This window comes from Capsella rubella, unplaced genomic scaffold (genome assembly GCF_000375325.1).
Source record: "Capsella rubella cultivar Monte Gargano unplaced genomic scaffold, Caprub1_0 scaffold_2, whole genome shotgun sequence".
In the NCBI taxonomy this organism is placed as follows: domain Eukaryota; kingdom Viridiplantae; phylum Streptophyta; class Magnoliopsida; order Brassicales; family Brassicaceae; genus Capsella; species Capsella rubella.
Window position 1 is genome coordinate 1,866,926 of NW_006238922.1, and position 11,697 is coordinate 1,878,622.

The following is an 11,697-nucleotide window of genomic DNA, read 5'->3' on the forward strand; positions in this document are numbered from 1 at the left end:
TAATTTTTGAAAATCAATTAAAAATAATAATAAAATATCACAATATGAATAAAAATCAACAAAACAAAATTATAAAACTGCTAGTAATCCTATATAAGTTATGATGATGTTCTCGTTCCTTCTATGCTTTGTTGAACTAGGGAGATCTGAACGTAGGTTAAGGTAAGAACATAAGCGTCAGTCTGGTGAGATATCTGGTGAGTAGGCTAGTAACAACACAATGGCATTAAACGGGGCCTTGAGAGCTTTCAACATGGCCGGGAGGTGCTGGTGCTCCGACCAAGATTGTCTGTGTGGTTACAGCTGATGATCTTAGATACGATGAAGAATATGCAGACATAATAAGACAAGAAGGTGGACAATTCGGTTAGTAATTCGTTTTTTTTTTATATTGTATGTTCTGATCATCACATTCTACCATTAGCACATACTCATGCTTTTTTACTTTGATGATTCATTGTTGTGTGTGCAGTTTACTTGGTGAATGTTGTGATTCCGAGACAACGTCTAGCAAATTCTAATATAAAACGTGACTCTAATGATATATATGTTAACGCAGGTTTTCTTGGAGTATGCGGATGTGGATGGCTCATCAAAAGCTAGATCGTGGATGAACGGAAGAGAATATGGAGGAATGAAACCAAGTGGTGGCGGTGTATTACCCTGAAAGCAAGTATGTGCAAGGAGACTATGAAGAGTGAGCTATCTGTTAACAGTCTTCTTAATCTTTACTTTGGATCTCTTAGGCTCTTAGCAAACAAACAATGTTTGGATCTTTTTGTTTACATTCTAGCTTTTGCTTTCATTAAACACTAAATTGATTCTTTTTTTGTTTTTCACAGCTTACAATATTAAAAGACCTTACAACAGATTAATATGCAAAGTAGCTTAAAGAAATATTCAATAAAAGAAAGAACATTAAACAAGTAGCACCAGTGGTCTAGTGGTAGAATAGTACCCTGCCACGGTACAGACCCGGGTTCGATTCCCGGCTGGTGCAATTTGAGCTGTGAGGAAATTGGCTTTAGCGTTGGTTGGGTCCTTCGCATTCTTCTGACTTAACAGATGGACATATGGCCTAAGTCTGAGCTCTTCTTTTTTTTTTGCCCATGGGACAACAATACAAATCTTGACTGCTTTGTAATTACTAGTTTGGGTCATCTTCTTCCTCCTCATTTTTCTCATGTCTTTACATAAGTTTTATAGTTTGCTAGCTAGTAATCCCAAATCTGGTTCTCACTACGCTAGACATCAGTGTATAACTATATATTAATTTGTTAATTGTTCATTTTGAACAAGTAGCACCAGTGGTCTAGTGGTAGAATAGTACCCTGCCACGGTACAGACCCGGGTTCGATTCCCGGCTGGTGCATTTGAGCTGTGAGGATATTGGCTTCAGCGATGGTTGGGTCCTTCGCATTCTTCTGATTATCAGACGATATATGGCCTTGGTCTGAGCTCTCTTTTTTTTTTGCCTCATCAAGTTGTAAAATACAAATTAGGGTCATATTCTTTACTCATTTATCTCATGGTTTACTTAAGTTTATAGTTTGCTAGCTAGTGATCCCAGAATTTGATTGACATCAGTTTATATTGATCAGTTGTTCGTTATGCTAATATAATAACAGTTTGCGCACGGAGACTACAAAGACTGAGGTTAAGGTTTGGTTGTGTGGATCTTTTTGTCGACTTTTACATGTTAAGGTCTCTCTATAAAATGGAGATATTTGTTTGTCTAGAGAATGACTGCAATAACATGAATGAATTTAGTACTTAACAAGGTACAATCTTATGTCGTGTGTTGGTAATTCTATTTCGACCTTACATCTGAAGTTTATTGTTTTTTTTGTCTCACAACTTGCAAGTAACAAATAACAAAAGAAAGACTAATTGTTCAAGTAGCACTGATTGTCTAGTGGTATGATTGTACTCTTGCCATGGTTGGTGTAGAACTGTGATGAAATTGGCTTTAGCGTTGGTTGGGTCCTTCGCATTCTTCTGATCTATCAGATGAAATATGGCCTCATGTCTGAGCTCTTTCTTTTTTTCTGTCACTTGTCCCAAGTGGTCACAGCCCGGCCGCGGTCTATATATACTCCTTCTAGCAAAGGTCTCGGTCCGTTCTCGTGGACACCTCAAGCGAGTGTTAAAATCTTCATTTTCTTGTAATAATCATGTTTAGGCAACTTCAAAACTATCATGAAAATCTTCGAATTTGCTTGACTTTACACTGATGATATCACCCAGTATTACAAGAGGAAACCGGTACAACTTTCCTTTGATTTAGGAATTCAATAATCTTAACAAGAGAACCCCAAAAATTTGATTAATCATTCATAAGAAACTCGGACTGACCGTACGTACACGTATGTGCCATGCATAGTTTTACAAGAAGGATAGAAATGAAGAAACGGTAAATTCTTGAGCAGCTAGGTCCATAGTTAATTCATTACAACCTATGTGGAGATAAGAATGTATACATGTCTTTAGATAAGATCTAATGGCTGAAATTATGACAGCAAGAAGGATAGGTGGCATTTCAAGATGGTTTCTTATACACGTGGATTAAACTCGTTACACTACATGAACTACTAAACCCAAACCGAGCTGTTTCCGGACTTACCAACGCTCATCTTCCATAGACCACAACAATGAGTTACGTAAATCCTCTTTTCCTATCTCAAATGCAATCACAAATGAACCCACTTAGCCACCACAACGAGACCAAGACAGAGTCAACAGAGTTCGAGAAGAATCGGCAACGCTACCAAGACCTAATCGCCTCGTTTCCTCACGTGAAAGGCTGGTTTCCGAGAGCTCCACTGATCGAGTACAGTGGCCACTGGATCATAGAGGCTCTCCTAGAAGGTTGCCTTCATGCTCAAGATTTCTTTCAAGCGCGACCCACTGACTTCTTCGTTTGTAGTTACCCAAAGACAGGTACCACTTGGCTCAAAGCTCTAACTTTCACCATCGCCAATCGTTCTCGCTTGGAGGATTCCTCGAACCCGCTCCTATACCGTAACCCTCATGAGCTTGTTCCTTTCATTGAGATGGAGTTTGCTTACTTCCCTCAAGTAAATGTTCTCAAAGACAAAGGAAACACTCTGTTTTCCACTCATATGCCGCACGAGTTACTACCTAAATCGGTTGTGAAATCGGGTTGTAAGATGGTTTACATATGGAGAGACCCCAAGGACACATTCATCTCCATGTGGACTTTTTTCCAAAAGCAAAACTCAAACAGTGGCCCTTTACACAGTCTTGAGGAGTGTTTTGATAAGTTCTGTCGAGGTTTCTCCGGGTACGGTCCTTATCTAGACCATGTACTAGGGTATTGGAAAGCTTACCAAGAGGATCCAGATAACGTTTTGTTCCTCAAGTACGAGACGATGAAAGCTAATCCTTTGCCGTATGTGAAGAGATTGGCTCAGTTTATGGGTTATGGATTCACATCTGAGGAAGAGAAGAAAGGAGTTGTTGAGAAAGTTGTGAGTATTTGCAGTTTCGAAACGTTGAAGAATCTTGAAGTGAACGTAGGGGATCAGAAAAGACACGATGTTCCTTGGGTTTATTATCCGAATAGCGCTTATTTCAGGAAGGGAAAGGTCGGAGATTGGCACAACTACTTGACTCCGGAGATGGCAGCTCGAATCGATGGACTGATGCATGAGAAATTCAAGGGATCCGGTTTGCTTGAACATGATCAATGACCGGTTAATCATGTTCTCAGCCATGCATGACTCATTCGTTGTTTAGTTTACATGTTATTTAAGCTTAAATAAAGGAAGAATAAAACTTGTTTTTGTTTCTTATCAAAATAAAGTGGTTTCTAAATAATAAGGAATTGGCTTGGTAATCATTCATCTTCGCATGATGTGAGAAAAGTCTTGATCTTCTACAAGTTATGTTTCAATCTCGTTTATGTTCTCATACACAAATATGAAGTTGTTGTTATGTGATTGTACATACATTTTGGATTGGTATTGACATTGATTGACGCAACTAGTGAATTATAACATTACACTATCGATTATTCAGGCTTATCTTATTCTGTTGTTAATTCATTACACTAGTTTTCCTATTTATCTAGGATTTCTTTTTCTTAAAGGTTTTTCTTTTCTTAAAGAAATTATATATCTTTATTCAAAGGATGATGAAATTTCATAGTTAAAAGGATTAGTATTTTAATTATCAATTCCTATCAAATTGAATATTAGATATCTTTTCATCATATATAGTGTTAAATTTCTTCACTTCGGACTATAATGTATTCTCTTATCTTAGTAACAATGGCAAGTTTGGCCGAGACACAAATTTTTCTCTGTTATCTGTTTACATGTTTACTCAAAAATATGTAAAAGTAATAAAATAGAAATATAGTTACAACAATTACTTAAAATTCCTAAGAAGTTATGAATGTTGTTGTAAGAAAAAAAACATTTGAATTTTCTGTTTTGACTCATGGACTTATTGAGACGAACATGCATGCAAATTCGCAAGATGAATTAAAAATCATTTTTTAATTTATTTATTTATAGAAGTGAAATTTAACTAGTTTGACACAAATTTGGCCAAAAATAACTGAATTAACCCTCTGTTTTTGGTCATTACTAGAATGACACAATAATTATGTAAAAAGTCCAAAAAACCTAAACCTAAAAAATGGCAATTAATAGAAAAGTATGTCATACATATATTAAGTCTGTCATAATAAAATGAACAATTATAATATTTTTCTATACTATAATTTTTTTTTCAAAAATTAAAATTACGTAAAACATCCAAAAATACATAATATAGAAATAATCAAAATATAAAGTTTATTTTTGTCTTTTTCTATTAAATTTATGAACGAAAATATTAAAAATAAATATATAAACTAAATGGAAATTTTATTTATCATAATACATAAATAAATATTAAGTTAAGTTCAAAAATATAATAAATATTATCAAAAGTCGATGGAGAAGAGGACGAAGAGAGGCAAAACAAAACAAGACGTAACTTCCAAAAACCCTATTTTTTTTTATGGCTTTATATGGCAAACTTAACACTTACTCTTAAAAATGTCTGTCGCTATACCTTATACAAATCTGTCGCATAACATAGTAATAAATCTGTCATAATCTTTTAAAAAAATTGTCGTAATAAGTAAAACAAAATCACTATGTCGCTACTCGGAAAAAAAAACTGTCATAGAACCTTAATTAAAATTTGTCATAGAACCTTCGTTACATGTTACAATTAGGTTGCTACATAAACAAATATTACAAAAAAAAAAAACTGTCACAAGATAAATAAATCTGCCATTACATACATAGGTTATTCTAGCAATTTTTAACAAAGTTTAACAAATCTGTTATCAAGTGACAGTTTTTTAGTAAATTTTTATAATCTGTCATAACCTCACACAAATCTGTCATCACTATAAGTCAAACTAGTAATTAATTTTCTGTTAACAAGTATGTCAATAAACGACAGTTTTTTTTTTGGGAAAAAAATCTGAAATAACTAACAAAATAAATCTGTCAAATATTTTCACAAATCTGTCATACATTACAAAAATCTGTCGTATATAACAAAAGTCTGTCATCATTACATTTAAAAGTCTGTCATAAAAAAATAAATCTGTCACTAATATTAAATCTGTCGTAACCATTTCCAAACAAATCTGTCATTGAAAATAAATCTGTCATTCTATAATTAATCTGTCGTACAAAAATAAATATGTCACTACATTAACAACATTAACGACAGATTTTTACGAGAATTGCTGATTATTTTGTAAAGGGTAATGTTGACTTTTTTTTCTTTCCTAACAAAGCCAAAAAAGGGTATTTTTATAATGAAAAGTACTCATCTAACCCAAATATTTTATAAGTTAGTCTAGTAATTAATCTTTTTATTTGGGTTAATCTAGTTTTTTTCCCTTTATAGAAATACTCTAATATTTTGATATACTCTCTAAAAATGTTTTGCCAGACCGCTTGATTGATATTCAGGTTCAAAAATATCCAAACAAACAGACATATGACAAAATATATAAAACAAAACAAATCTTGTTCATCGATTGGGACGAAAGTTACTTACAAATAACTACGATAAATTTTTCTGAGTTTGGTGCATGCTATCTAAGTTTGCTGAGAGCATGTTCTTCGCTTGTAGAGTTTGTCGTCTGTAAACTCCTATAGCCTTTCAAAAAATAATTGTAATCATTACCATTTATTAAAAAGACATTAGAAGATAAATTTTTGAGAAGTTGTGTTAGAAATGTACTTATATATATATTAATATGTAAGAATAACGTATGCTTAAGAATCTAAAAAGAGAGTACATGCACAATTATGATAATGAAATGCTATAAAACTATATTGGAAAATATTGCCACTACTAAATCCAACGAATTTTAGTTGGACAACTCATTTAATACAACAACAAAAATTATTTTATTTTTACAACACTATTATTCTGTCATTCGTGTTTTCAGTTTTCTTATTCTTTTTGTTTCTTTAGTCAACAACAAACAGATCAACTATCTATTAAACAACCGAAATAAATCATAGCATATACATATATGATCTTCTTAAATGTACACATTATCCATCATACTATATTTCTTCGTTATGATCTAGATTTGAACAAAGTAAAAGTGATGCATGGAATTAGAATGAAACACTTTTTGCTTCCATGGAAACACTTTTTGTTTACTTTGATTAATTACCATTTGATGCTAAACCCATTTGTATAACTTAATCAAAATCATTTTGTTCGATACGTTACCATAAGAATATCCAACGTACAACTGCTTTTTGTAGTGCATAATTGTTTTCATTAACAAACGCAAGAAACTATGCAAAAGTAATCAATAAAATGAAAACATGACTGACTAACATATATATCTTCTCTACGACTCAACGTAAAATCAAACTAATAAAATTTATATAATATCAAGTATTTTCTCCGATTTTTTCCCTTGTAAATACTGGTTTCATAATAATTCATAAATATATTTAAAAACAAAACTAACTTTAAATCTTTAAAAATTTCAAAATATATAAAAATAATTTGGTTTATGATTCGATGTATGAGGATGGGAAACTGGGGTGTAATATCTTTTGTGTGTGTGTTGGTGTATTATTCATATTAAAATTATTAAAGGTAGTGTTTATATCGGTGTATTCAAATGGATGTATGTTTCAGCATTTTGTTATGATTCAAATGTATCAATTTTATTTTTTCTTCCAACAGCTTCATCTTAAATTATCAACGTAAATCTAATAATTTTGGTTAAAATTTTGAGGACAATTAGATTATTTTTTAAAAAAAACTTTAAATGTAAAATGACTATACATCTATGTCTCCATTTTTGTGTGAAATTTAGGAAAATTTATAGGAAATTGCAACAATAGTTTTAGTGAGTTTCTATATCTATAAACTAGATTTTTTTCATTTTTCCTTCCGCTACGTCAGAATTGATTTTATTAACTATCCATCCTACCAATTTATGTCACTCTATTTTCATTTGAGTTTTAGACCTCCACTGGCCACCTATGTTATATTTAGAGCATTCTCATTGGTTAAACGTTAAAAAGTCTCAAAAAAAATGATATTAATTTTTTAATATAATTGAATTATATAATTAAATTGGTTTGGTTTTAAATATCTAAACCATTTACAAAGTGACATATGTGTAATTTTGAAGAGGTTGAAGAGTCCTTTTGTGTAATTTCAAAAGAGTATTTCCGGGAATTTTTTACAATCCGATACAATCCCTCAACTGTACCGATATCTATATATTTTGTTCAGTTATAGAATTATATCATTTCTCTATATAGAAAACATTGCTTCAACTTAACCAAAGTTAAGACTGCTTGTTGATTGAAACACTCCCTAAAAAAAGTATACACCAAAACATTCCATATTGGCTTTATCAATTTTAAAAGTAATTACATATTGTATATTTTAAAACGATGGAGTATAAAACATAGTTATGGCTTAGTCATTATTCCTTATCATTACAACAAGTTCCCACTCTTTTTTAAATACCCTTATTTTAGAAAAGCCCACAAGTCTCTGACCTGAAGACCCCGTTTCGTCTTCAAGAACTCTTTCCAAGGATCAGTTGAAATTAACTTCATACTTAGGCTGTCCATCCGGATGAAACAGTCCCCAAAACTTCTCATATTCACCATTCTCCTTCTTGCTCTCGTCGAACATAGCGAATATATACGTCTCTAAAGGTTCATTTGGCTTTCTCGGTGTTCCATTCTTCACATGTTGTACCAGATTGTTAGCATAAGTCTCAGCGTTTCCGACACCGGCACCGCGTCCTCCGTCCGTCGGCCAACCGCTCTCAGACACCCCGATATTCATCGATCCACCTCCCGATTTCGCCAATGCCGCATAGACAGAGTCTACACTTGCGTCGAAGAAATTTTGGTATTGCAAATTGTTTCCTTTATCAGTGAACACAGTGGACTGGGAGTTGAACAAAGCGAAATCTAGAGGGATTTTGTTTTCCGAGTCATCCTTGTAGCCGAAGTAAGGGTAGATATTCGCGAGAATGGGAGATTGCTTGCTCGTCAAGAAACCTATCACTGGTTCAAGAAAGCTTTTATACTCATCCTTGAACCTTCCACTAGATGGAGGAGATGTTTCTGTGGTGGTGCCGGTGGATATAGACGTTGTAACCTTAACTGGAATCCCTGCTCCAGACAGGGCGCTCTCGATGTTCTGCAATGCTGGTAAGAGTAAACCTCCATCTGAGGGTTTCACCTCATTTCCGACGTTGATGTACCGGAACCTGACACTGTCACTGTAGGGCTGAACGTTTTCTTGAACCCACTTGTCCGCCTCAGGTTGGCTGTTGGCGACACGTCCAAGATCTTCGGGGTGAACATCGAGGATGAGCTCGATGTCAGAGCCACGGAGAGCGTCAAGAGTGCCTTGGTCAGGGCCGAAGATCCGCATCCTCTGAATGTTATGTTGCTTGTAAAGATTCACAACGTCCGATGGACTTGGCAAGCCTTCGCCTTGTATCCCGTAGCATACTCCGATTTGTCCAGCTTTTCATTTTCTCCCAGAAAAATAAACAAAACAAATAAGTTTCTGTAGATGGACATGATGATAAATAGATGTTACAGTAAGCTTAAAATGATGATTGAACCTGTGGTGCTGAAGAAGGAAGCTATTACAAGGCTGAGAAGAATCATCATCACCAACATTGGTGGTGAGGCTAAGATCCTTGATTCAGGCATCTTCACGAAATGTTTTTGTATTTAAAATCGTTCTACTTACCGCCTAATATATAGGGCGAGCCAGCGTAGCGTACGTGGGGGTTCAACGTTCAAGTCAGTCAATGAATGAAACCAAATTAAGAGGAACATCAATATAATGTATGCCGTTGATCATACGACAGTCGAAGACCATTATATACGTCGTTACTCGTTAGACGACCAAGAAGCCATTGACTTGCGTTCACAATTGTTGGAACCATCATTGGTACCTAAAAAGTTTTAAACGAGCAACTCATCTAAATCTTAACTTTTGATCTCATATATATACGGTCTGAATAAAAATATGGTGTTGATTCTTGAATGGATGTGGTTTTTAAAATTACTTCTACAAGATTTTTTATTTGTATAATTTATTTGTTTTTGTAAAATCCAAATAATAAAAACTAAAATCTAACCCACTTAAAATCTTCCAAACATTCATGCATGGGGCATAAAAGTCCAAACCAACTTTTCCTTACGTTAATATTTTCAGAACTAAAATAATTACCACCGGTGCGGTGGGCTAGTGGTTTAAGTGCATGAGTTGGATTCATGTGCTCCCTATTTCGATTCCCGGTGGAAGGTATGTTAAGGTATTAGCAAAAACTGGTCCGGGACCACGGAGGGAGATTAAGATCCAAGCCCAAACTCCTCCTAGTTAACCAAAAAAAAAAGACATCCAAACTAATTTATTTTTAAGTGGTAATTCCTTAATTCAAAGGTAGTTTTGAGGATATATACTGAATTGGGATTAAAAATAGTATCTTTGAACCCATTTATCTCACTTATAAGGGCCGTAGATACTACATTGCATAAGTTTCTTTACTTATCCGAATCAAAGGCGTATTAATCAGTATGACAGTATACAGTTTAAGTAAAATTACACTCCATTTTTTTTTTAAAAAAAAAAACCAAATCGTTTTAATAAATACTGTATGGGTGAGTTGTGTGTTGTGTGTTGTCTGTTGTGTAGTGAATATAAAAAAGCAACGAAATTTATTTTAAAGGTCTATTTTAGTTAAACGACAACATCAGAGAGACTTCGTGTTTGATGGACTTGACTTGAGGTAACAATAATTATTTGATCATGAAAAACCAATATCGACATTAGAAAATCACAATCTTAACTAAACTAAAATCGTTATAATCTTAAACTAAATGATAAAAGTTTCACTTGTATTTAAATTTTGGAATAACCTAGCAACCGGATCATGATCAAACTGAAGCTTATCATTTAGAATTCGATTAAACTTATGAACTAGCAAATTGGCTATAAAACCGTTAAAAACGATTAAAAAAACTCTTAGGGGGTGTTATTCAATACTGTATTTTAAAGGAATTAGAGGTATTTTAAAATCCAGCGTTATTCAATTAAGTATTTTAAAAAGTACATTAAAATCTGTTGTTATTGGATCATGCATTTATTTGGTGTATTTTAGAATACGTTCAAAACCACTGTTATTCAATGTCTTCTTGATTCTGCCTTATTTTAGATTTCGTTGTATTTTACCCCAAAAATATGAACAAACACAATCCGCCATATTTCTCTGAGTATTTCAATTCATTTTCTATAATTGAATTGAGATTCGAAGAAATACAAGATGGCTCTGAGCCTCTAACCAAAGGATCTCTACATCAACCTGATCGGGTGCTCTGCACAGCTTGCAAATCCTCAGATCTGATTATGCCTATCAAAAATTAAAGTTGGAGCTATTGCCCTCGAGGCGAAGTTAGAGCTGTTTAGAAGTTATCGTAACAGTGCTGGGATCACATAGCTTATGGATCAACTCTTTCCTCGTCATTACTTGGCTCTTCAACTTTCTTTCTTCTCATTTCATCTCTTTTGTGTTTTTTAAAGTTTGACACTTGCTTTTGAATTTTCTCTGGTATATCATTCTTGGACATATTTTGTAAGAAATTGGCAATTCAATGATCTTTTGGAGAACAATCTAGATGTTGGAGCCACCAGTAGAGAGAGCAATAGGATTGGGGATTATGATCTGGGAAACTGTTAAATTAAATCTCTTCAGCATCAAATTGGATTAGGGATTCTGAATTTTATTTGAGTAGTTATTGGTTGCTATTTGCTATAGGTTCTTGCAGTTACGTATTTCATAATTGTTTATATAAGTGACAAGGATCTTTTCGCCGAGTTATACAAGTTTAGTTAGTAATTTAATTTGTATTCTGGTTCACAATACTATCTCATGTCTTTGTGTTGTGAATTGGTGTGTCTCCAATATCAAATGAAGTTCCCCTATTCAAATGTGTCGTTCGTTGGTTTCTTGTCATATATTGGGTTGGTATCAATTTCTTTCTCTGGTTCACAATACTATCTCATGTCTCTCGTTTCTCCCTTTGTCTCTCTTTTGAGTTTTTGTGATTGTTTCCTCTGCTCTTAGTAGCGTTATTGCGAAGA

At 33.7% G+C, this 11,697-nt stretch overlaps 3 protein-coding genes and 5 non-coding genes across 8 annotated transcripts; 7 read left to right on the plus strand and 1 right to left on the minus strand.

The window, feature by feature from the left end:
• The first annotated feature begins 103 nt into the window (after positions 1–103).
• LOC111831911 (splicing factor U2af large subunit B) lies at positions 104–757 on the plus strand. The gene is given in 5 exon segments (XM_023787477.1): positions 104–152; positions 244–366; positions 473–510; positions 560–634; positions 636–757. Coding segments are annotated over 5 exon segments (351 nt in total). The 3' UTR covers positions 702–757.
• Positions 758–929: 172 nt separating this feature from the next.
• TRNAG-GCC lies at positions 930–1,000 on the plus strand. Its single transcript has one exon. It is a non-coding gene; the product is annotated as a tRNA-Gly (tRNA).
• Positions 1,001–1,004: 4 nt separating this feature from the next.
• LOC111832263 lies at positions 1,005–1,092 on the plus strand. The gene has a single exon (XR_002835301.1). It is a non-coding gene; the product is annotated as a small nucleolar RNA snoR114 (small nucleolar RNA).
• Positions 1,093–1,301: 209 nt separating this feature from the next.
• Positions 1,302–1,372, plus strand: TRNAG-GCC. Its single transcript has one exon. It is a non-coding gene; the product is annotated as a tRNA-Gly (tRNA).
• A 3-nt stretch (positions 1,373–1,375) lies between these two features.
• LOC111832259 lies at positions 1,376–1,461 on the plus strand. The gene has a single exon (XR_002835296.1). It is a non-coding gene; the product is annotated as a small nucleolar RNA snoR114 (small nucleolar RNA).
• Positions 1,462–1,949: 488 nt separating this feature from the next.
• Positions 1,950–2,037, plus strand: LOC111832264. Its single transcript, XR_002835302.1, has one exon. It is a non-coding gene; the product is annotated as a small nucleolar RNA snoR114 (small nucleolar RNA).
• A 615-nt stretch (positions 2,038–2,652) lies between these two features.
• Positions 2,653–3,862, plus strand: LOC17896380 (cytosolic sulfotransferase 18). The gene has a single exon (XM_006301012.2). The coding sequence runs from the start codon at positions 2,685–2,687 to the stop codon at positions 3,711–3,713; it is 1,029 nt and encodes a 342-aa protein (XP_006301074.2). The 5' UTR covers positions 2,653–2,684; the 3' UTR covers positions 3,714–3,862.
• Positions 3,863–7,901: 4,039 nt separating this feature from the next.
• On the minus strand, positions 7,902–9,261 carry LOC17894848 (glucan endo-1,3-beta-glucosidase, acidic isoform). The gene is made up of 2 exons (XM_006302428.2): positions 9,170–9,261; positions 7,902–9,068 (listed from the first exon to the last, which is right to left on the minus strand). Exons 1-2 carry the CDS (start codon positions 9,258–9,260, stop codon positions 8,122–8,124), a joined length of 1,038 nt encoding a protein of 345 aa, XP_006302490.1. The 5' UTR covers position 9,261; the 3' UTR covers positions 7,902–8,121.
• Positions 9,262–11,697: the final 2,436 nt, after the last annotated feature.